This window comes from Lactuca virosa, chromosome 2 (assembly GCF_052849685.1).
Source record: "Lactuca virosa cultivar CGN04683 chromosome 2, Lactuca_virosa_CGN04683_v6, whole genome shotgun sequence".
Lineage (NCBI taxonomy): Eukaryota > Viridiplantae > Streptophyta > Magnoliopsida > Asterales > Asteraceae > Lactuca > Lactuca virosa.
In genome coordinates this window covers 201,784,481-201,808,270 of record NC_136427.1, presented here as the reverse complement: position 1 = coordinate 201,808,270, position 23,790 = coordinate 201,784,481, and the positions used below count along the sequence as shown (strand labels likewise).

At 42.1% G+C, this 23,790-nt stretch overlaps 1 protein-coding gene across 1 annotated transcript; it reads left to right on the top strand.

Moving 5' to 3' along the window:
* Positions 1-22,671: 22,671 nt before the first annotated feature.
* Positions 22,672-23,172, top strand: LOC145158141 (secreted RxLR effector protein 161-like). The gene has a single exon (XM_079077075.1). The coding sequence runs from the start codon at positions 22,672-22,674 to the stop codon at positions 23,170-23,172; it is 501 nt and encodes a 166-aa protein (XP_078933201.1).
* Positions 23,173-23,790: the final 618 nt, after the last annotated feature.

The window sequence follows — 23,790 nt, the reverse complement described above, 5'->3', positions numbered from 1 at the left end:
TAAAAGACCCAAAAAGAGAAACTTGTGAGTACGCCCCGCATACCATACTCATACGCCCTGCATACTACTCGTTGATTCTTAATTTACAACTTGTCATAGCATGAAATTGGGAAGTCATGCATTATACTGAGCGTACGCATATGTACGTCCATCATACCCCCTTGGTGACCATTACTCACTTTAGGACTTAATGCTTAAGACCAAAACGTCCAAACTCATATCTAATATCAAAACATCGACTGAAGTCATAAAGTTTCCACCTTTATGACTTTCCATGGCTAGAAAAAGGTCCAAAAGCTAAAACCCAAACTTATTTATCCATTAAGACATCTTAACTCTTGCATGGAAGGGATAGGAGGTCCAAGATCACATTTTTATGGTTCTTAATAACCCCATAATGGATAAAGTTTCCAACTTTATCCATTAGAATGGTCCAAAAAACCAAGATCTAGTCTTTAAGTCTCCAAGGGACCAAAAGTGCATCTTTTCCAACTCAGTCCATTAAGTTCAAGTCTCCAACCTTCAGATTTGAATCAATATGATGTTTAGATGGATAAATTTTCCAACTTTATCCATGACAACGTCACAAACTTTCAAGATCTAAAATTTATGCACTTAGAATAACCAAAAGCTCATAACACCCAAAACTGGCTAAATCTAAAAAATGCCTCATCAAGATTCAAACTTTATACCTCTAGAAGAAAGATCAAAGTGAACAAGTTATAGATCTACAAGCTCCAATGTAACCAACACTTCTCCAATGAGCTCCTTCTTCTCCAAGATTTATCAAGAACACTCCAAAGCACTTAAAACACCTTCTTTTTGCTTACAAAGATCAAACTAGGGTTAGGGTTTCAAGGGAGGATGTTGAAGGGGTGGAGGCTGAGCATGGAAAGGGTTTGGGGGAGTTAAGGAGCTTAAATAGGGATCAAAACCCTTAAACTAGGGTTTGAGGTCTGATCGTGTATGCTCAGCGTACCGGGTTAATCCTATACGACCTGTCTAGCTTTAGTACACCCATCGTACTCCCCGTACGACCAGCGTACGCGGCTTAACCCAAAACTGTCCTAACTTCAAATGGTCGTAACTTCTTCGTTCCAACTCTGTTTTCGAAATTCTTTATATCCACAGAAAGGTATTGAAAATATCTACAACCATATCTAATTACTTTTGACTTAAAACATCTTGAACGAAAATCCTTAACTCATGAAAGGACCAAACCATCACTTTTACCATTATACCCTTGGGCTCCAAAACACAAACCGAACTCTTGGGTTACAAAATCTACATTACCCTCATCCAAATGGGTCTAAACCTCTATTCCCCAAAGCCAGAAGCCTTATGATAATTGATCGTCGGATCACCGACCCGAACTATGGAACGACTCGAAACAGGGTGTTACAGATACTGTCCTCGCCATTCGTCAACGCAAAGGAATGAAAAGAAAGGCTTCATCCTAACATAAGTGGAAAGGGAACGCCCATAATGGAGAGTCTATTAGTGGGCCAAATGAGAAAGCCAAGTATGACGTTCCACCTTTCAATGAACCAAAAGAGGCCAATTGCTTTTATAGTAATCAAAATGGACATTGGAAGAGAAGGTGCCCAGAGTACCTTTAACAGTTGAAGGATAGAAAGGTCAAGGTGTATGGTTCCCAATATGGTATGTACATAATCGAACTCTATAACACTAAAAATTCAAATTCATGGGGTCCTTGATAGAGGATGTGGTTTTCATATTTGTTCTGATATGTAGGGTACAAAGGAAAATGGGAAGGTCGTGCATGGGGAGTTGAATATAGTCATGGGGAATAGACGTATTGTGCATGTGATACGGATTGGGAATTATGAGCTCTTCGTATGATATGACAAGAAAGATAGTTTCAGTTCAAACATTATTTAGACAAGGTTACTATTATTCGTTTGTTGATGATAACGAAAATATTTTGGTTTATAAAGATGGTTCTTTAATATTTAAAGCTTATCCTTGTAATGATGTTGTAACATCCTAGAATTCAGGTGCGTCTCTTAAACCTTACTTCTTTCTAAGTTGTCTTGTTTAGCCCTTAAAAGTAGATTGTGGCAAATAAGTACGCTGGGCGTACTAAAGAGTACGTTGCGCGTACTCATGGGCGTGTTTTGGACGCGGACTCCACCCGGTACATTGGGCGTACCTTAGGGTACGCTGGGCGTAGCGGGTCCAGACTCAAAACCCTAAATGAGACTTGAGCCCTATATAAAGAAAGCTATGGCCTTATCCTCAGCCACCATTTGAGAGAGTGAAACCCTAAGAGAGAGCCAACCTTTGTTCTAAGCTTGTCTGTGAGTGTTCTTGAGCTAAAAGTGCCTTTGTGTCTTAGTGAAGAAGAAGAGGAGGTTCTTGTGAAGGCTAGAAGTTGGAGTGCAATCTTGGATCTGAGTTCTACAGAGGGAGGAGCTTCACTTTGAGGTAAAAAGCTCTGAGCTATCCTTGTTATTGTTGATTTGTGCTTCATGGACCACTTTTTAGGGTTTTTGGTCCCAAGGTGGAGTTTTATGAGCAAAAGGTCTCCATAAGCTTAGATCTACTATATTTCAGAGTATTGTGAGTTGAGGGTTCATAAAAATCCAATCTTGGACGTTAATATTAAGCCATGAATGAGATCTAGGCTTTATGAGGGAAGAGGAAAGGTGTTAGAGTGATTAGTGACCTTTACAGCCATGCAAAGGCTTAAAGGTTTCAACTTTATGGATTAAGTGGCGTTAGAGAAGTCAGATCTGAAGTTTGAGTATATGTCTTAACCATTTAAGACCCAAAATAAAAAGGAGTATGAAACTGGGAGTTACGCGGGGCATAATCCCAGTACACGCAGCGTAGGGGGTCGCATTCCCCGATTCTGTGAAGTCGCCGGGTACGCCCAACGTACAGGTTTGGTACGCGCAGCGTAACCCGGAGGGTTGACTTTTGTTGACTTTTAGGGTTTAGCTAATGATTGGATCTTTGAGCCATAAGAGGGGTAAAATGGTCTTTTACCCTTCTGAGAGAACTTAGAGTGGGATTAGTCTAGCCTTTGAGAGTTGTATTGATTAGAGTAATTGTTCCATGTGATTAGGAGGAGGCTAGACCAGTATTACCGAGTTTGAGATTTACCGAGTTACCCGAGGTGATTCTTCTCACTATATTGTACCTGGAAAGGTACCTATGTGTGACCGGAAGGTCTTGTATGCTATGAGGTGTATGTACTGTATGCTGTTATGTGATATGTATGTGTTAGGTATGTTATGAATGATGTGGACCGGAAGGTCAGGGTGAAATGGGCCGGAAGGTCATTACGGGTAGGGCCGGAAGGTCTACCAGGGTTATGGGACGGAAGTCCCCTGAGACACAGAGACCGGAAGGTCTTATATAGCCTTGAGTGGCGAATGTGCGCATGTGGTATATTGGGGAACTCACTAAGCTTTTATGCTTACAGTTGTTATGTTATGTGTTTCAGGTACTAGCGAGGATCGCGGGAAGGCGTCGGCATGATCAGTACACACTTGTGGAGTTTTTATGTATTGTGATCTTGGGATGAATTTTATGGATTTGATATGTGATACATGGAGATTTATGACATTTATGAATGAAATTATATTTTTAAAAGTGAAAATTTGTTTTGGAATTTATGACGTTACAAGTTTGTATCAGAGCCTTGGTTTGAGGGATTCGGATGCACCTTCGGGCGTATCTGAACTCAAACTGAGGGTTTGAGGAAGTTTTTCACAAAATAAACAATTTTTCTAAGGAAGTAAAAGAATTTGAGAAAAGCAGAAGGAAGCAGTATGTACGATCAGCCAGCGCCCAAACGGTGAATTCCCCAAAATACCCTTACATTATGTGTTATGAGATATGTTATGATATGTTATGCATGCTAGAGTAGGCTAGGTATTCATATTAGGACTAGAGTGGCCTGATTTGTGATGCCTTAGCCTAGGGAGATTTCTACTACTATGAGATGCTTGAGAGTGAGTAGGTAGCAGTGAGGAGCTGATGAGAGGTCTACCGAAGGGTAGCCTATGCTAGCGAGATGTAGAGTACTTGTGATCTGGAATCCAAGGAGGAGGACTTGGGGTGAATACTGATGCGGTGTGGACGGTAGTATAGGGCCCGTACTACTGGAGACACCGGATCAGTGCGCAGTCCAAGTAAGAATCCTTAGGGTACTAGGAAACAAGTAGGGTTGAGTTATCGAGTGCGAGTATGCTCGAGCGAGTCTCTGATATTTTTATGTTGTATTTCAGAGACATCATGGTTGGGACACGCCACAGACCTGAGACGAGCGGCGTGAGTGACGAGGAGCTTCGTCAGATGATCCACGATGAGGTGGCTGCGGTGATCCGAGCCGAGATTCTGGAGATGTTTGGGTCTATCAAGACCACATTGATTGAGACCTTTGATGAGTGGTACGCAGCGGTTACTGAGGTTGCGGCTGCTGCAGCTACTGCAGCTATTGCTGCTGCTAGACCTCAGGGGGGTGACTCGTTGCTGTTCTGGGAGTTCAGCAACACGAAGCCACCAGAGTTTGATGGGACGCAGGATCCGATTACTGCGATGAGATGGATTTCTGATATCGAGGGATGCTTTTACAACTACTCGTGTCCAGAGCATCTGAGGGTTCGGTTTGCACTGAACCAGCTTCGCTTAGGAGCGAAGGACTGGTGGAGGTTTGTAACGGCAAACTTCACTACGGCAGAGCTTACTGCAGTGACCTGGGAGAGGTTCACCATGATGTTTCGAGAGGAGTATGTCCCCCCTGTGGAAAGGGAACGTTTAGCCCAGGAGTTCTTGTCCCTCAAGCAGGGAACTGAGTCTATGACGGTGATTACGAGGATGTTTCATGAGAGGGCGTTGTTTTGCCCTGAACACATGTCGTCTGAGCAGGCACGTATGAGCCGGTACTTGACCATTTTGAGGAGGGATATCAGGGAGTTCGTGGTGAACTCATCATACCAGACATTTGCCGAGCTCCAGGCAAATGCCCGGAAGAGGGAGATTGAGCTAGAGACTCAGGCTCGGAAGGAGGCCGAGTCTCAGGGGAGGGATCGGCGTCTGGCACAGTCTCAGCCGGCAGCCAAGCGGGCAAAGCCCACCGATTCGAGATCTGGAGGCCAGAAGGGCCGCACTTGTGGGAAGTGCAGCAACGGACATGATGGGGTTTTTCGATCTGGTGCTTGCTACAAATGTGGCAAGGAGGGGCACATAGCCAAGGATTGCCCCAAGGGGTTCATGGTTTGCTTTCATTGCAACCAAACCGGACACCGGAAGGCCGAGTGTCCGCAGCTGCGGGGGACAGCACAGGGAGCACCTTAGGGATCTGCCCCTGCTGTCGTGCGAGCTACTGAGGTTCGGTCGGTGAAGGCCGAGGCACCGAAGGCTCGCGGGAGAGCTTTCCAGTTGACAGTGTAGGAGGTCCGCGCAGCGCCCGATGTCGTGGCTGGTATGTATTCTTTCATTTATTTATGCTGATTTTGAGATATTGTGCTTATATTATGATGTGCGTAGGTACTTTTCTTGTGAATTCTGTACCTGCTTTGGTGTTATTTGACTCGGGTGCGAGTCGATCATTTGTGTCTTTAGCCTTCAGTCAGCACATCAGTATTCAGTGGGAGGCGTTGAGTCGGCCTCTACGAGTTTCCATAGCTGACGAGCGAGCGGTGTATGCTACGGATGTGATTCGAGGATGTGTACTCGAGATCTTCGGCGTTGAGTTTCCGATTGATTTGGTCCCGATTGCGATGGGGGATGTATGTGTCATCGTGGGCATGGACTTCTTGAGCAGATTCGGAGCGGTTATCGACTGCGAACGACAGCTAGTGACCATACGAGACCCTAGTGGGGGAGTACTTACGGTGTACAGCGAGGGTACCCGTTCTGAGTCAGCTTTTTGTTCGGCTGCTAGGGCGAGGCGGAGCCTACAGCAGGGTTGTAGCGGGTTTGTGGCATATGTGATAGATTCACAAGTGGCCGCCGAGGGGCCAAGTTCGGTTGATGATGTGCCGATAGTGCGTGAGTTCCCGGATGTGTTTCCCGAGGAGTTGCCGGGTGTGTCTCCCGAGAGGCAGGTGGAGTTTCTCATCTATTTGATTCCGGGAGCAGCGCCTATCGCCAAGGAGCCTTATCGCCTTGCGCCGCCAGAGATGCAGGAGTTATCCTCGCAGCTTCAGGAGCTGCTGGGGAAGGGGTTTATTCGACCGAGTAGCTCGCCATGGGGAGCGCCGATCCTTTTTGTCAAGAAAAAGGATGGTTCGCACCAGATGTGTATTGATTACCGAGAGTTGAACAAGTTGACGGTCAAGAACCGTTACCCCTTACCGAGGATCGATGAACTGTTCGATCAGTTGTAGGGAGCGTCTTGGTTCTCCAAGATAGATTTGAGGTCTGGATATCATCAAATGAGAGTGCGGGATGAGGATATCTAGAAGACGGCGTTCAGGACTCGTTATGGCATTACGAGTTCGTGGTGATGCCTTTTGGGCTCACCAATGCACCGGCAGCGTTCATGGATCTCATGAACAGGGTGTGCAGACCGATGCTGGATCGATCAGTGATCGTGTTCATTGATGATATTCTGGTGTATTCGAGGTCCCGAGAGCAGCACGAGGAGCATTTGAGAGAGATCCTCGGAGTGTTGAGATCGGAGAGGCTGTACGCCAAATTCTCCAAATGTGATTTCTAGTTGCGAGAGGTCCAGTTCTTGGGGCATCTCGTCAATCAGAAGGGGATATTGGTCGATCCGGCCAAGATTGAGGATGTGTATTGATTACCGAGAGTTGAACAAGTTGACGGTCAAGAACCGTTACCCCTTACCGAGGATCGATGAACTGTTCGATCAGTTGTAGGGAGCGTCTTGGTTCTCCAAGATAGATTTGAGGTCTGGATATCATCAAATGAGAGTTCGGGATGAGGATATCTAGAAGACGGCGTTCAGGACTCGTTATGGCATTACGAGTTTGTGGTGATGCCTTTTGGGCTCACCAATGCACCGGCAGCGTTCATGGATCTCATGAACAGGGTGTGCAGACCGATGCTGGATCGATCAGTGATCGTGTTCATTGATGATATTCTGGTGTATTCGAGGTCCCGAGAGCAGCACGAGGAGCATTTGAGAGAGATCCTCGGAGTGTTGAGATCGGAGAGGCTGTACGCCAAATTCTCCAAATGTGATTTCTGGTTGCGAGAGGTCCAGTTCTTGGGGCATCTCGTCAATCAGAAGGGGATATTGGTCGATCCGGCCAAGATTGAGGCGGTGATGAGTTGGGAGGTGCCGAGATCTCCCACCGAGATCAGGAGTTTTCTGGGGTTGGCCGGCTACTATCGGAGATTTATCAAGGATTTCTCCAAGATCGTCGTGCCTCTCACTAGGTTGACCCGGAGGGGCGTTGCTTTTTCGTGGGGTCAGGAGCAGCAGACCTCGTTTGAGACTCTTCGCCGGAGGTTTGATGGGTTTTGAGCATTCTAACACTTCCTAAGTGTACATGCAACCCTAATAACCTTGGATCTATGTTTGTCTAATAATCATGCAAAGTTGAATTCCAAGGTTATATTCCTATCTAGCATACATGGGGAACATTTTTAACTTGAATGAAAGATAGAATAACTTACCTTGTTGTTGATTATGATCCTTGAAACCTTGTGAGCCTAGCACCCCAAGTGTGATGCCTCAAATGCTTCACACAACACCAAATGCAAAGGAGTAAACTTTGAGAGAATCTTACACTTGCAAAATCGGCTCTAGCCCTCTTGTTTCTTATGTGTAGCCTATTTTGGTGGAGAATGGGTTTCTTATATAGTGTTGACACATCTAGGGTTACACCATGTAAACCCCAATGTGTCATGACTCTTCATTTCCATGACCCATGGGTTTGTAACTCCCATGGAGCATCCATGGAGCATCCTATGGGTGGAACCCAACTTGATAATCCATGGAGCCTCTTAGCCCACTATATAAGATATGGAAGATTTACATAATCTACCCATATATTTAATTAGTTATCTTTTGATCACTTAATTAATTCTAAATTAATTCTTGATCAAACTAATTAAATAATATTATTAATATATTAGAACTTATAATATATTAATAAACCATAAGTGTTATTTCTCTCATTTTAGTTTATCCAATTGCATGGTGCCATGCAACCCAAATGGACCATGCCGGGTCGGGTCAAGTACATACCAGAAATAGTTATGGACTTAGACACCTTATCCAACAGTCTCTCACTTGGATAAGTCTAATAACTATAATTGCAATACTTCAGGAACCGATCGGCAATCGTAGCTCTTTCAAGGTCTCTCGGAACTGAGAAGATGATGATACGCCATTTAAGATAAGTGATCATATAATCCTCTGTCCTAGATATCAGCCGGACAAATACATGGAACAGTGTCTTACTTTTTGTCCAGCAGTTTGTTTCCCGATTTCCGATTTGTTTGACATAGAACTCAATTGAACACATCAACTTAGTTCTGACCGGGCCCGGTACATAGGTCAAAACAAAATCATCGAGGGGCCCAGATATCAGCTTCTAATCCAAGAAGGAACAGATAAACTTCGACTCATATGTTTGTTCTACTACTCATTGAATTATACACAAGAGCACGTTTTATAACATCGAGTTACCAATGCGTTTTCGTAGAATCAATGCATAACCAACTCATAAGTAACAAATCATATATCTAGGTTTGAAGACTTATATGATATTACCGTCTCACGATCACTCGAGATAAATTCCATGAAGTGATTCTAGTGAGCGTGGGTTGAGTCCAATGCTCAGAACTTATGAGCACTCATGAGTGTTGTAGCCATGTCCAACAACTTAGACCTCTGCAACCAATCATGACAGTCTTGATTCATACCTACTTCCGACATATGACCGACTGTGGAGGTTCGAATAATATGATATACCAAACATAATTATTCTGGAAGTCAAAACATGCAAAAGAAATATAGTAAACAATCGACAAGAGATAGCAACACTTTACTCATAAATAAAACACCTTTTATTCATCATCTAATGTCAATTACACTTTACAAATTTCAAGGTTATCTAACTACTAAATCTAATATCATCCTTCAGCCCTATGCTCCGAGCATGCTGGAGATGCTTAACCCGAGTCAGTCCCTTCTTGAGGGGATCTGCTGGATTCTCATCCGATGATACCCTCTTTGCCACGAGGAGTCCTTCTTCTATTCGATGTCTGATGAAATGGTATTTTCTGTCGATGTGTCTGGATCTCCCGTGATCCCTTGGTTCCTTGGCTAAGGCAACTACACTTTCACTATCACAGAAAATTTCCATTGGCTCTTTAATAGCTGGTACAACTCCAAGGTCTCCAATGAAGTTCTTCAGCCATATCGCCTCCTTTGCTGCCTCGCTAGCTGCTATATACTCTGATTCGCAAGTTGAATCAGCCACTGTCTCTTGCTTGGAACTCTTCCAAGAAATTGCTCCTCCATTTAAGGTAAAGACCCAGCCTGACTGAGAGCGGAAATTATCCCTATCAGTTTGAAAGCTAGCATCACTATACCCTACAACTCTCAAGTATTCACTCCCACCGAGGGTAAGGACCCAGTCCTTAGTCCTCCGTAGGTACTTGAGGATATTCTTTACCGCAGTCCAGTGTGCCTTGCCAGGGTTCCCCTGATACCTGCTAACCATGCTCAAAGCAAAGGCTACATCAGGTCGAGTACACGTCATAGCATACATGATCGATCCTACAGCCGAAGCATAAGGTATTCGACTCATTTCTGCTATCTCAGCCTCAGTACTAGGGCTTTGTGTTTTACTCAATCTGGAATTACTCTGGATGGGTAACTCTCCTTTCTTGGAGTCCTGCATGCCGAATCTCTTCAACACCTTATCCAAGTAAGTACTCTGACTAAGTCCAATTAGTATTTTACTCCGGTCTCTCAAGATCCTTATCCCTAGAATATAGGCAGCTTCTCCTAGGTCCTTCATAGAGAAACACTTCCCAAGCTAGGACTTAACTTCCTGCAGAGTTGGGATGTCATTTCCTATGAGTAGTATGTCATCCACATATAATACCAAAAAGCTAACTATACTCCCACTAGCCTTGACATATACACAAGATTCATCTTCACTCCTAGAAAAGCCAAATTCCTTGACTTTCTCATCAAAGCAAAGATTCCATCTGCGAGGTGCTTGCTTTAACCCATAAATGGATTTCTCAAGCTTACACACTTTATTAGGGTACTCTGTATTGACAAAACCCTCTGGCTGACTCATGTAAACATCCTCAGCCAACTTTCCATTAAGGAAAGCGGTTTTGACATCCATTTGCCATATTTCATAGTCATGAAATGCGGCTATGGCTAACAGAACCCTAATAGACTTAATCTTGGCCACTAGAGAAAAGGTCTCATCATAATCAACTCCTGGAGTTTGTGAGAAACCCTTTGAACCCAGTCGTGCCTTATAAGTGTGTACATTACCATCCATGTCGGTCTTCTTCTTGAAGATCCATTTGCACTCTACAGTCTTACGACCTGGTACATTCTCAACCAAGTTCCAAACTTGATTGTCATACATGGGCTGTATCTCGCTGTCCATTGCCTCTTTCCACTTGGCTGACTCAGGGCCTGCCATGGCTTGCGCGTAACTGTTAGGTTCATCCAGACCTATCAGTGTCTCATCACTGATAAGTGTATCACCTTCCGCAGTAATATGGAATCCATAGTAATGCTCAGGTGCATTCCTAACCCTTGTGGAACGCCTCAGAGGTACAGACTTGCCAATTGGCTCAACAGAAGTTTCCTCCTCAAGTTGAGTGCTAGGGTTTGAAGTTCCTTCACCACTTGACTCTTGAATTTCTTCGAGGTCAACTTGCCTCCCACTGTCTCCTTGGCTTATGAACTCTCTCTCTCTCGAAAGAAATCCATCCTAGCTACAAAGACCACATTCTCACTAGGTCTGTAGAAGAGGTAACCAAAGGATTTCTGTGGGTAGCCGATGAAAATACACCTCTCACTTCGAGGTTCGAGCTTATCATGAGTCTCGCGTCTCACGAAAGCCTCGCAACCCCAAATCTTAATGTGGTCTAGTTTGGGTACTTTACCAGTCCACATCTCATGAGGAGTTTTGGCAACTTTATTTGTGGGAACTAGATTAAGGATATGGGCGGCAGTCTCTAAGGCATACCCCCAAAATGAGATTGGTAGCGAAGCTCGACTCATCATGGAACGAACCATATCCAACAAGGTTCGATTACGCCTCTCAGCTACACCATTCAACTGCGGTGTCCTGGGAGGTGTCAATTGTGAGACAATCCCACATTCCCTAAGATAGTCGAGGAACTCTGAACTAAGATACTCACCACCTCGATCGGATCGAAGCATCTTAATGTTCCTGCCCAATTGATTCTCGACTTCCTGTTTAAACTCTTTAAACCTTTCAAAAGTCTCTGACTTATGCTTGATTAAGTAGACATATCCATATCTACTGTAATCATCAGTAAAAGTCAAATAATAACGATTAGCATCCCTTGTGGCATGTTTGAAGGGTCCACACACATCCGTGTGTATAAGATCCAACAAACCTTCACCCCTCTCACAAGAACCTGTGAAGGGTGACTTTGTCATTTTTCCAAGTAAGCATGATTCGCAACTATCATCTGACTTTAGGTCAAATGACTCCAAGACTCCATCCTTTTGGAGTTGGCCTATGCGTTTCTTGCTTATATGTCCAAGACGACAATGCCATAATGATGCTTTATCCAAGTTATTATTATTAACAGAATCAATACACAATACATTATTTCCTAAGTTATCAACCACAGATACAGTTTCATACACGCCATCACAAGGTAATGCTTTAAAATAAAGAACATTATTAAAGAAAGCATTAATCGAACCAACTTCATTATCAAATGAAAAGGTGAAACCTTGTTTATACAATGCATGAAAGGAAATAATGTTTCTTGCCATTTCTGGCGAATAACAACACTTATTCAAATCTAAACTAAACCCACTACTTAGCAATAAAGTATAAACTCCAATCTTGGTGACAGGTAAAGCTTTCCTATTCCCCATGATTAAGTTTATTCTTCCATGCTCCACATTCTCACTTCTTCTTAGTCCCTGCAAATCAGAACAGATATGAATACCACAACCGGTATCAAGGACCCAATAGTTAGAATGGGGTGAGTTATTAGATAAGATAGTGTAAATACCTGCATGGTTGGGTTTAACTTTCCCATCCTTCACATCTTGCTGGTACTTTGGGCAGTTCCGCTTCCAATGTGACTTTTCATGGCAATAGAAGCATTTAGCCTCTTTAGGGTCAAAAGAAGGAGTGACAAAACCTTTCTTGGTTCCACTTGAAGAAGAGCCATCAAGGGTCCTAGCCTTAGTACCCTTCGAAGAGCTCTTCCTCTTCTTCCCTCTACCTTTCCCGATTGCCAAAACCGGGGCGGAGTTTGGAGTAGGGGTGTTAACAACCGACTTACCCTTAAGACCTGTTTCTGCGGTCTTGAGGAGTCCCTGAAGTTTGCTGAGTGTGACCTCTTCCTTATTCATGTGATATGTCATGCGGAATTGATCATAGCACGATGGTAAGGAGTGCAAAATGATATCTATTGCAAGCTCCTCAGGGAAGTTCACATTAAGCTTCAACAACCGATCCACATACCTTTGCATTTTTCTGCATGTGGCTCGTGACGGATTCCCCGTCCTTTATCATGGTTGTTATGATAGAGCATATGATTTCATACCTCTCTTGTCGTGCACTTTGATGGTATCTTTCCATCAGATCTTGGTGCATTTCAAAAGGGTAGAAGTCCTCATAGGACTTTTGGAGTTCCACTGTCATGGTGGCCAACATGATGCATGCCACTTTTGTAGCATCCCTTTCATGTGCCCGGAAGTCAGCGATCTCCTGGGGAGTTGCAGTGGTCTCATCAATCTCCTTAAGCTCCTTGTCAAGGATATATTCTTTGTCCTCGTGGCGGGTAATCATCCTGATGTTTCTGATCCATTCATTGAAGTTGGATCCATCAAAAGTGACTTTCCCACACAAGTTCATAAGGGTAAAGGAGCCATTAGGATTAGAGCCAGAAGCAGCATTGTTTGAAGACATCTGAAAGAAGAGAACAAGATTAGTTTAAATATTAAGAGAGTCCTTAATAAAACACCCAAATGTAATATTAAGGCTAGGATCCAATCACAATATATTATAACTTAGAAGAGGTATGCCGTAATCCAAGCTATAACATATTTGAAAGGTAGGTGAATGACGATTCACCAATTTCCACCATGAAAAACGAAATATAAATATTAGGTTTTTAATTGGTTCTTAGAAATTCCTAGATTCTTTTGAGATTCAATGAACTTTTCAAAGGCATGTTTCAATCTCGAGTGTGCCCTCCAAGTTTTGTGACTGGGATACCGAGGATCACAAAACGAGGTGTGAAGTAACCATGCAAATTACTTGGTACCTTCAAGGTTTATCACTCAATCGATGTGCCGGTAAACCACACACGCTCCACCGATGCTATGGTAAACCTTAAGTCACCCTTTACCTACCTTGTTAAGTCCAAGTTAGTGTGCCGGTTAACCACACACGCTCCACCAACGACTTAAACAAAGTGTAAAGTGTAATTTCATGGATTAGCACCTTATTCACATTTTCCTAAAGTAACTAAGATTGGGAATTTAATAAAATCATTTAGTTACTTTATAATATTCATCATACTTTTAATGAGAATTTATAAGTCCTTGTCTTACCCGTTCGGCTAACGACCCTCTACCGATCAAGGAAGCGGTGGGTGAGAGTGGACACCCATTAAGTTGCCATTTTATAGGCAACAACCTTATACCCCCCTTATAGACCGGCTTCGTGAATGAGGCGTACTAGCGGTAAGACGACTTGTTGTTATACATATATATATATTAGTAACTTATAATATTATAAAGTATAAGGGTTGAATTTTAACTTTTAAAATTCTAAGGGTTGGAACTAAAGTTTTAATCAAGACTTTACATGTTCCAAAACTTGAGGGCAAGTTTTCTAAACTTCCAAAACTTTTCATTTCTTATAACTTATGAATTAAATGAGTAATAAAAATGAAGACTCTTCATTTTTATAACTCTTGTGTTCTTTTAATGGCTTTAATAAAAGTGAGACTTTTGGTTTTCCATAACTTGAGGACAAGTTATGGACTCCATTAAAACACATTATGATCATGAATTAAACTACCATGAACGTTACAAACAATTCATATGATCATCTAATCTTCATAAGTTCAAGAACATGAATATGAACACTTTCAAGAATCAAAAATTACACTTAAAAAAAAAACTTGTAATTTAACGATTTTTTTTTTCAAGCTGTTTGCACACAAAAAAAAACAACAAACAAACCTAGGCTCTGATACCACTGATGAGTTTTGAGCATTCTAACACTTCCTAAGTGTACATGCAACCCTAATAACCTTGGATCTATGTTTGTCTAATAATCATGCAAAGTTGAATTCCAAGGTTATATTCCTATCTAGCATACATGGGGAACATTTTTAACTTGAATGAAAGATAGAATAACTTACCTTGTTGTTGATTATGATCCTTGAAACCTTGTGAGCCTAGCACCCCAAGTGTGATGCCTCAAATGCTTCACACAACACCAAATGCAAAGGAGTAAACTTTGAGAGAATCTTACACTTGCAAAATCGGCTCTAGCCCTCTTGTTTCTTATGTGTAGCCTATTTTGTTGGAGAATGAGTTTCTTATATAGTGTTGACACATCTAGGGTTACACCATGTAAACCCTAATGTGTCATGACTCTTCATTTCCATGACCCATGGGTTTGTAACTCCCATGGAGCATCCATGGAGCATCCTATGGGTGGAACCCAACTTGATAATCCATGGAGCCTCTTAGCCCACTATATAAGATATGGAAGATTTACATAATCTACCCATATATTTAATTAGTTATCTTTTGATCACTTAATTAATTCTAAATTAATTCTTGATCAAACTAATTAAATAATATTATTAATATATTAGAACTTATAATATATTAATAAACCATAAGTGTTATTTCTCTCATTTTAGTTTATCCAATTGCATGGTGCCATGCAACCCAAATGGACCATGCCGGGTCGGGTCAAGTACATACCAGAAATAGTTATGGACTTAGACACCTTATCCAACAAGGTTGTGCGAAGCCCCGGTGTTATCCCTTCCAGAGGGAATGGAGGACTTTGTGGTGTACTGCGACGCATCGATATCGGGGTTGGGTGCGGTGCTTATGCAGAGGGGGCATGTGATAGTGTATGCGTCGAGGCAGCTAAAGCCTCATGAGACGAGGTATCCCACACACGATCTAGAGTTGGGGGCAGTGGTGTTCGCCCTCAAGATCTGGCGTCATTATTCGTATGGGGTTCGGTGTACCATATACACGGATCACAAGAGTTTGAAGTATCTGATGGATCAGCCCAACCTGAATATGCGCCAGAGGATATGGTTGGATGTGATAAAGGATTACGATTGTGAGATCTTGTACCACCCGGGCAAAGCTAATGTTGTAGCTGATGCTCTGAGCCGTAGGGCAGGGAGTGCCCCGATTTGAGACATTTGTATGCGATTAACGGTGATGACTCCGGTGTTGGACACCATTCGGGAGGCCCAGGCAGAGGTCGTGATGCCGGAGAACCGCAAAAGGGAGCGGGTGATCGGGCAGGTGTCCGAGTTCGTTACCGATAGCCGAGGGCTGATGACCTTTCAGGGACGGATTTGGGTGCCGTATGCAGGCAAGGAACGTACCATTCTGATGGAGGAGGTGCACAGATTGAGGTTCTCGATCTATCCCGGGGCCACTAAGATGTATTTGGACCTGAAGAGAGAGTATTGGTGGCCCTGCATGAAGAGGGGTGTCGCGTGGTTTGTTGAGAGGTGCTTGACCTGTCGCAGGGTTAAGGCCGAGCACCAACGTCCGCATGGCAAGTTGCAGCCACTTGAGGTTCCCCAGTGGAAGTGGGAACAGATTTCTATGGATTTTATCACCAAATTTCCGATGACCACGAGGGGCGTCGATGCAATTTGGGTGATAGTCGACCGACTGACGAAGAGCGCCCACTTCCTTGCTATCAGTGAGAGCTCTTCCACAGAGAGGCTGGCCAAGTTGTATGTGAGAGAGGTGGTATCGCGTCACGGAGTGCCGATCTCGATTGTATCAGATCGGGATGTGCGATTCACTTCCAGGTTCTGGAAGAAGTTCCATGAGGAGTTGGGTACGAGGTTGCATTTCAGTACCGCCTACCACCCACAGACAGACGGGCAGAGTGAGTGTTAACACGCTGTCGCGCACGTATTAAATAAATAAATTTATCACTGCTGGTTGCACTAAAAACATAGCACAGGGAAGCAGGGTCGAATCCTCAGGGACACAGCCTAAAAGTCAATGCCTTTTTGCATTAGGCACATCTAGTCAAGAAACAGAATATAAAAGTGGGGGGGGGGGGTTTGATTAAAACTAATAACTAGAAATGCAGTGATAATAAAGTAAATGAAAATCAATAATAAAAATGGTTTCAGCTCTGCTGTGACTTTCCTAATCATGCAACTGATCCAGATCTGATTATTTGAGATGCGTTCTATCTAAGCTGGAACTGAGAAAAACTAACAAGCTCTAGTAATTTCTCTTTTACCTTATTTAGTTAACCAAAACAAGCTCTTCAATTAACCCTAACTTTTTACTGTCTAATCAAACAAGCTCTTAATTAAGATCAGAAAAGTTGCATTAAGTTCTTTGTAAAATTCCCAACAATACCCAATACTTCTCACAAGCTCGGAAGCGTAAAGGTATGATTTTTACAGTTTATAATAAAGTCAAATCCCAAACACGGAACCGATTTATTACTTGTTACTTATTACCAATTAATTAGAAAAATTACGGATTCTATTAACTGATTAACTGGAATGATAAAACCCTAGCTAGGTGATCAGACTAACAAGAATCAAAATCAAACATTCATTAAGAACAAAACTGAAGAATCAAGATAGAAACACAAATCAAAAACTAGATCTAATGATCAATCACATGAAAAGTACTTATCTTTGCAGAACTGAAAACTAGGGTTTAGCCAGACATGGCTAAAATCTGATCTAAAACAATAAAAAGAAACATTAAACTACTAAATCTTACTAAACTAAACGTAGGAGATGATCCACAGTCTTCAGATCTTTAGAAATCGTTGAAATCGGAGAAGAAACACCTCCAAAATCGTATTTTCGTCGTTTGGTACCTCTGGAATCGCCAACTTAGGTGACTGGAAGGTTATAAGATCTATTTATACGTCCAGCAGCAAAAACGACGTACCTGCGATCGCATGTACACAACCTGCGATCGCAGGTTTTGAAATAAACACGTCTGGTGCCTTTTTAATGAAGTAGGATGCTATTTTGACACTTTTTGGCCAACCTGCGATCGCATGTACACAACCTGCGATCGCAGGTATTGATTTTTCACTTCCGGAAGAATTTTGGGCACAAAAGAACCTCGAAGGCAACCTGCGACCAAACCTGCGATCGCAAAAAGGGTCACCTGCGATCGCAAAAAGGGTCACCTGCGATCGCAAGGAGACAACTTGTGATCGCAGGTTGTGCCTATGACGTCCGAAATTTCGTCTACTTTTTAGATCATTTTGAATCGTGTCAATCGGAGTTACGGTTCTCGAGATATGGTCAAAATACTGACAGGGGGTCAAAGCTGCCAGTAACATCCTTTATCTTTAGATTGTAGATTCTTTATTCGTGTGATCAATTCGATCGAATGTTTCTTGACCAAAGCATCTTCCAAACATTCCTCAACATACTCCATAAGTCCCAAGCTCCATTTTAAGCTCCAAACACGCATCCAACTGCTCCCAAAGCAATGCTCCACTCGAACTATCTGAAATTGACATAAAAACATGAGCAGTACGAGAATTCTAACGAAAGACATGAGCTAAACATTATTTATCTAAATGACATGCAAATGTACAAAATATGATGCTAAAATGATAATGAAAACTACCCTATAAGATGCATAAAACGGCATCTAACAGTGAGCGGACGATTCAGACGCTCGAGGACATGCTTCGAGCATGTGTGTTGGACTTCGGAAGAAGTTGGGACACGTACTTGCTGTTGGCTGAGTTTTCCTATAACAACAACCACCATTCGAGTATTGGTATGCCTCCCTTCGAGTTGTTGTATGGGAGGAGGTGTCGGACTCACATTTTCTGGGGAGAGGTAGGGCAGCGCGTGATGGGTAGCACTGAGATAGTGCTTCAGACGACTGAGCAAATACAGCAGGTCAGGCAGAGGTTGTTGACAGCTCAGAGTCGCCAGAAGAGTTATGCGAATAGGCGACGATCCGAGCTTGAGTTCCAGGTGGGAGACTTCGTACTCCTAAAGGTATCTCCTTGGAAGGAAGTGATCCAATTCAGGAAGAGGGGCAAGCTGGGGCCCCGGTACATCGGTCCGTTCAGAGTGACCGCGAGGGTGGGCAGGGTAGCGTATCGTTTGGAGTTACCTGCGGAGTTGAGCCAGATTCATGATACCTTCCACGTGTCTCAGTTGAGGAAGTGTATAGCCGAAGACTCGGCAGTGGTGCCGCTAGAGGACATTCAGGTGGATGCGAGATTGAATTATGTTGAGAGATCGATTGTGATCTTGGATCGAAAGATCAAGGTTCTGAGGAACAAGAAGGTGCCTCTGGTTCAGGTCCAGTGCCGACATCGGAGAGGGTCCGAGCTGACTTGGGAGCCGGAGTCATAGATGCGGGAGCAGCATCCGTGGTAGTTTGTGGCATGAGACTTCGAGGGCGAAGTCTGGTTCTAGTGGGGGAGAATTGTAACATCCCGGAATTCAGGTGCGTCTCTTAAACCTTCCTTCTTTCTAAGTTGTCTTGTTTAGCCCTTAAAAGTAGATTGTGGAAAATGAGTACGCTGGGCGTACTAAAGAGTACGCTGCGCGTACTCATGGGCGTGTTTTGGACGCGGACTCCACCCGGTACGCTGGGCGTACCTTAGGCTACACTGGGCGTAGCGGGTCCAGACTCAAAACCCTAAATGAGACTTGAGCCCTATATAAAGAAAGCTATGGCCTTATCCTCAGCCACCATTTGAGAGAGTGAAACCCTAAGAGAGAGCCAACCTTCGTTCTAAGCTTGTTTGTGAGTGTTCTTGAGCTAAAAGTGCCATTGTGTGTTAGTGAAGAAGAAGAGGAGGTTCTTGTGAAGGCTAGAAGTTGGAGTGCAAGCTTGGATCTGTGTTCTACAGAGGGAGGAGCTTCACTTGGAGGTAAAAAGCTCTGAGCTTTCCTTGTTATTGTTGATTTGGGCTTCATGGACCAATTTTTAGGGTTTTTCGTCCCAAGGTGGAGACTTTATGAGCAAAACGTCCCCATAAGCTTAGATCTACTATATTTCAGAGTATTGTGAGTTGAGGGTTCATAAAAATCCAATCTTGGACGTTAATATTAAGCCATGAATGAGATCTAGGCTTTATGAGGGAAGATGAAAGGTGTTAGAGTGATTAGTGACCTTTACAGCCATGCAAAGGCTTAAAGGTTTCAACTTTATGGATTAAGTGGCCTTAGAGAAGTCAGATCTGAAGTTTGAGTATATGTCTTAACCATTTAAGACCCAAAATCAAAAGGAGTATGAAACTGGGAGTTACGCGGGGCGTAATCCCAGTACGCGCAGCGTAGGGGGTCGCTTTCCCCGATTCTGTGAAGTCGCCGAGTACGCCCAGCGTACAGGTTTGGTACGCGCAGCGTAACCCGGAGGGTTGACTTTTGTTGACTTTTAGGGTTTAGTTAATGATTGGATCTTTGAGCCATAAGAGGGGTAAAATGGTCTTTTACCCTTCTAAGAGAACTTAGAGTGGGATTAGTCTAGCCTTTGAGAGTTGTATTGATTAGAGTAATTGTTCCATGTGATTAGGCGGAGGCTAGACCAGTATTACCGAGTTCGAGATTTACCGAGTTACCCGAGGTGAGTCTTCTCACTATACTGTACCTGGAAAGGTACCTATGTGTGACCGGAAGGTCTTGTATGCTATGAGGTGTATGTAATGTATGCTGTTATGTGATATGTATGTGTTAGGTATGTTATGAATGATGTGGACCGGAAGGTCAGGGTGAAATGGGCCGAAAGGTCATTACGGGTAAGGCCGGAAGCTCTACCAGGGTTATGGGACGGAAGTCCCCTGAGACACAGAGACCGGAAGGTCTTATATAGCCTTGAGTGGCGAATGTGCGTATGTGGTATATTGGGGAACTCACTAAGCTTTTATGCTTACAGTTGTTATGTTATGCGTTTCAGGTACTAGGGATGATCGCGGGAAGGCGTCGGCATGATCAGTACACACTTGTGGAGTTTTTATGTATTGTGATCTTGGGATGAATTTTATGGATTTGATATGTGATACATGGAGATTTATGACATTTATGAATGAAATTATATTTTTAAAAGTGAAAAATTGTTTTGGAATTTATGACGTTATAGATGTGTATGAAACAGTTTTGTTTGTGAATAATATGAGCAATAATGTATTTATAATGATTCTTCTAATGATTTATACAAGGCGTGCTTATCGAGTTGTCATTTTAGGAACATAAAGAAGAAACACATTGCACAACTCCAAAAGGATGGAGTGTTGGAATCCTCTGACTTAAAGTCAGATGATGAATGTGAACCTTGTTTACTAGGCAAGATGAAAAAGTCACCATTCATAGGGAGATGTAAAACATGTGAAGGATTCATGGACATCATCCATATCGATGTGTGTGGACCTTTCAAATATGCTACAAGGGATGCTAATCGCTACTACATGACATTTACTGATGATTACATTAGATATGGCTATATTTATTTGATTAAACATAATTCATAAACTTTCGAAAAATTCAAAGAGTTCAAACACAAAGTAGAGAATCAATTGGGCAAGATGATAAAGATTCTTCGATCTGATAGGGGAAGGGAATATCTTAGTATCGAATTCCAAGACTATCTCAGGGAATTTATAATAACTTCACAAATGACCCCTTATAGGACACCACGACTTAATGGTGTGTCTGAGAGGAGATATCGAACCTTTCTAGACATGGTTTGTTCCATGATTAGTCGCGCTTCATTCCCAATATCATTATGGGGATATACCTTAAAGACTTCCATCCATATCCTAAATCTTGGTCCAACCAAGAAAGTTTCCAAAAAACCTCATGAAATGTGGAGTGGAAAACCTCCTTCATTCATACATATCAAGGTCTAGGGTTGTGAGGTTTTTGTTAGGCGGGAGAGGCAAGATAAGCTTGACACCAGAGTCAATAAGTGTATTTTCATTGGTTGCCTAAAGAATCTATTTGGTTACATGTTCTATAGACCTAAAGAGAATATGGTCTTTATAGCTCGAAGAGGAGTCTTTCGAGAAAGAGAACTAATTTCCAAAGAAAAACAGTAGGAGTGCGATTGATCTTGAAGAAATTCAAGAGTTAACCAAGAAGGAGACTTTAGTTAACACTAGAATTCAACCTAAAGCCTAGACAGATGTTGATCCAGTTGACAATTCAGTACCTCTTCATAGATCTAGTAGATTTAACATGCCACCCGAGCTCTATGGTTTTCATATTATTATGGATGGGGACACGTTTATTATTGATAAAACACTTATAAATGTGGATAAGCCAACTAACTACAAGGAAGCGATGGCAGCGTTGAGGTTGCCCATTAGAAAGAGGCAATGGATAGCGATATTCAATCCATGTACGATAGCCATGTTTAAAATTTGGTTGATCATACACCCAGTCTGAAGACATTGGGTTGTAAATGTATCTTCAAGAAGAAGACCGACATGGAAGGGAATGTAGACATGTTCAAATCTAGGTTGATAGAAAATGGATATACTCAAACGCAAGGGATTGACTATGATGAAACCTTTTCACTAGTAGCTAAGATCAAGTCGATTAAGATTATGCTTCCCATAGCTTCATTTTATGGTTATGAGGTATGGCAAATAGATGCTAAAACCGCTTTCCTTACCGGAAGCATACTGTGGACGTCTACATGACTCAACCAGAAGGTTTTGAACATGCAAAGTATCGTAATGAGGTGTGCAATCTTGAAAAATCAATTTATGGACTTAAACAAGCATCTCGTAGCTGTAAACTTTTCTTCCATGAAAAGGTCAAGGAGTTTGGAGTTTTTCTAGAAGTGAAGATGATTCTTGCATATATGTCAAAGCTAGTGGGAGTGTTATAACCTTTCTAGTGTTATATGTGTATGACATACTCCTTATAGGAACTGATGTCCCAGCTTTGCAAGAAGTGAAATCTTGGCTTGACAAGTGATTCACTGTGGAGGATCTAGGAGAGGCAACATATATTCTTGGATAAGGATTTACAGAGAAAGAGAAAGACGTCTAATAAGACTTAGCCTAATTACATAATGGATAAAATGTTGAAGTGGTTCATTGTTGAAAACTCCAAGAAAAGGGATATGCCCATGCATCATACTATAAAATGAGTAAGAGTCATTGTTCCAATAGTGATGATGAAATGGACAAAATGAGTCGAGTCCAATATGCTTCGGCTAGATGATCGATCATGTATGTTATAACATGTACTCATACTGATGCCTCGTATACTTTGATTATGGTGAGTAGATATCAAGAAAACCCTGGCGGAAGTCATTGGACAACAGTGAAGAACATTCTTAAGTATTTAAGAAATACAAATTATATGTTCTTTGTTTTTTGTGGCAAAGATGAACTTAGAGTGATTGGGTATAGTGATGTCATTTTCCAAATAGGTAGAGACGACAGTTGTTCACAGTTTGGTTGGGTATTCTTATTGAATGGAGGAGTAGTGACATGGAAAAGTACCAAGCAAAATACTATGGGAGAGTCAACCTATGAGTCTGAGTATATTGCAGCTAGTGAAGCTGCAAAGGAAACGACATGGTTAAAGAATTTCATTGGTGACCTCGGAGTTGTTCCATCAATCCAAGATCCCATTGAAAGCTTTTATGGTAACGAAGGTGCAATCGCATTCACTAAGGATCATGGGAGGTCAAGGCAGATACTCAGGAAATACCATTATGTCAGATATAGAGTGGAGGACGTTGACATTGAAGTGAATAGGGTATCATCATAGGATAATCTGGTTGATCCGTTCACGAAGGCTTTGAGTAAAATCAAGAACTTAAAGCATGCTTGGAGAATAGGAATGAGAGATGACATTAATATTTTTAGCTAGTTGATATTTTGAAACAATGTAACAACAATAAATTGTAATTGACTTTGGTGACTTGATAATAGATATTTATTTATGAGTTACTAAACTACCATCTTCAAATGTTTATTATTGTGTTTCGTTTGCATGTTTAGAATCCACTTCCAAAGTATTAAGTTACTTAAAACCTCTACAACCAATCATACTCTTTGGAGTAAGTAGTGATTTTAGACTATCATGGAGTATTAGTATATTGTTTATGGTGATTAGACATAGCCTATAGATTGCGGCTAACAGCCATGACTATTAAAAAGAGATTTTAGGTATTGGAAAACTCAGACTTAGAAATTACTTCATGGATTCAATCACGAGTAATTCTAAGATAATAATATTTTCTATTCTTCAAGCTAAGATGCATAAGCTATAATTTACAATTATGTTATGCATTGGTATTACATAAACACAACTGTAAATGGATGTTATAAAATGTATGTTCATGTATGACATGATGAGTCAATTATGATTATGTAGTTGATGTTT

Coding starts and splice junctions, on each gene's coding strand:
- LOC145158141 (XM_079077075.1), top strand. CDS start 22,672: ATGGTGAGTAGATATCAAGAAAACCCTGGCGGAAGTCATTGGACAACA.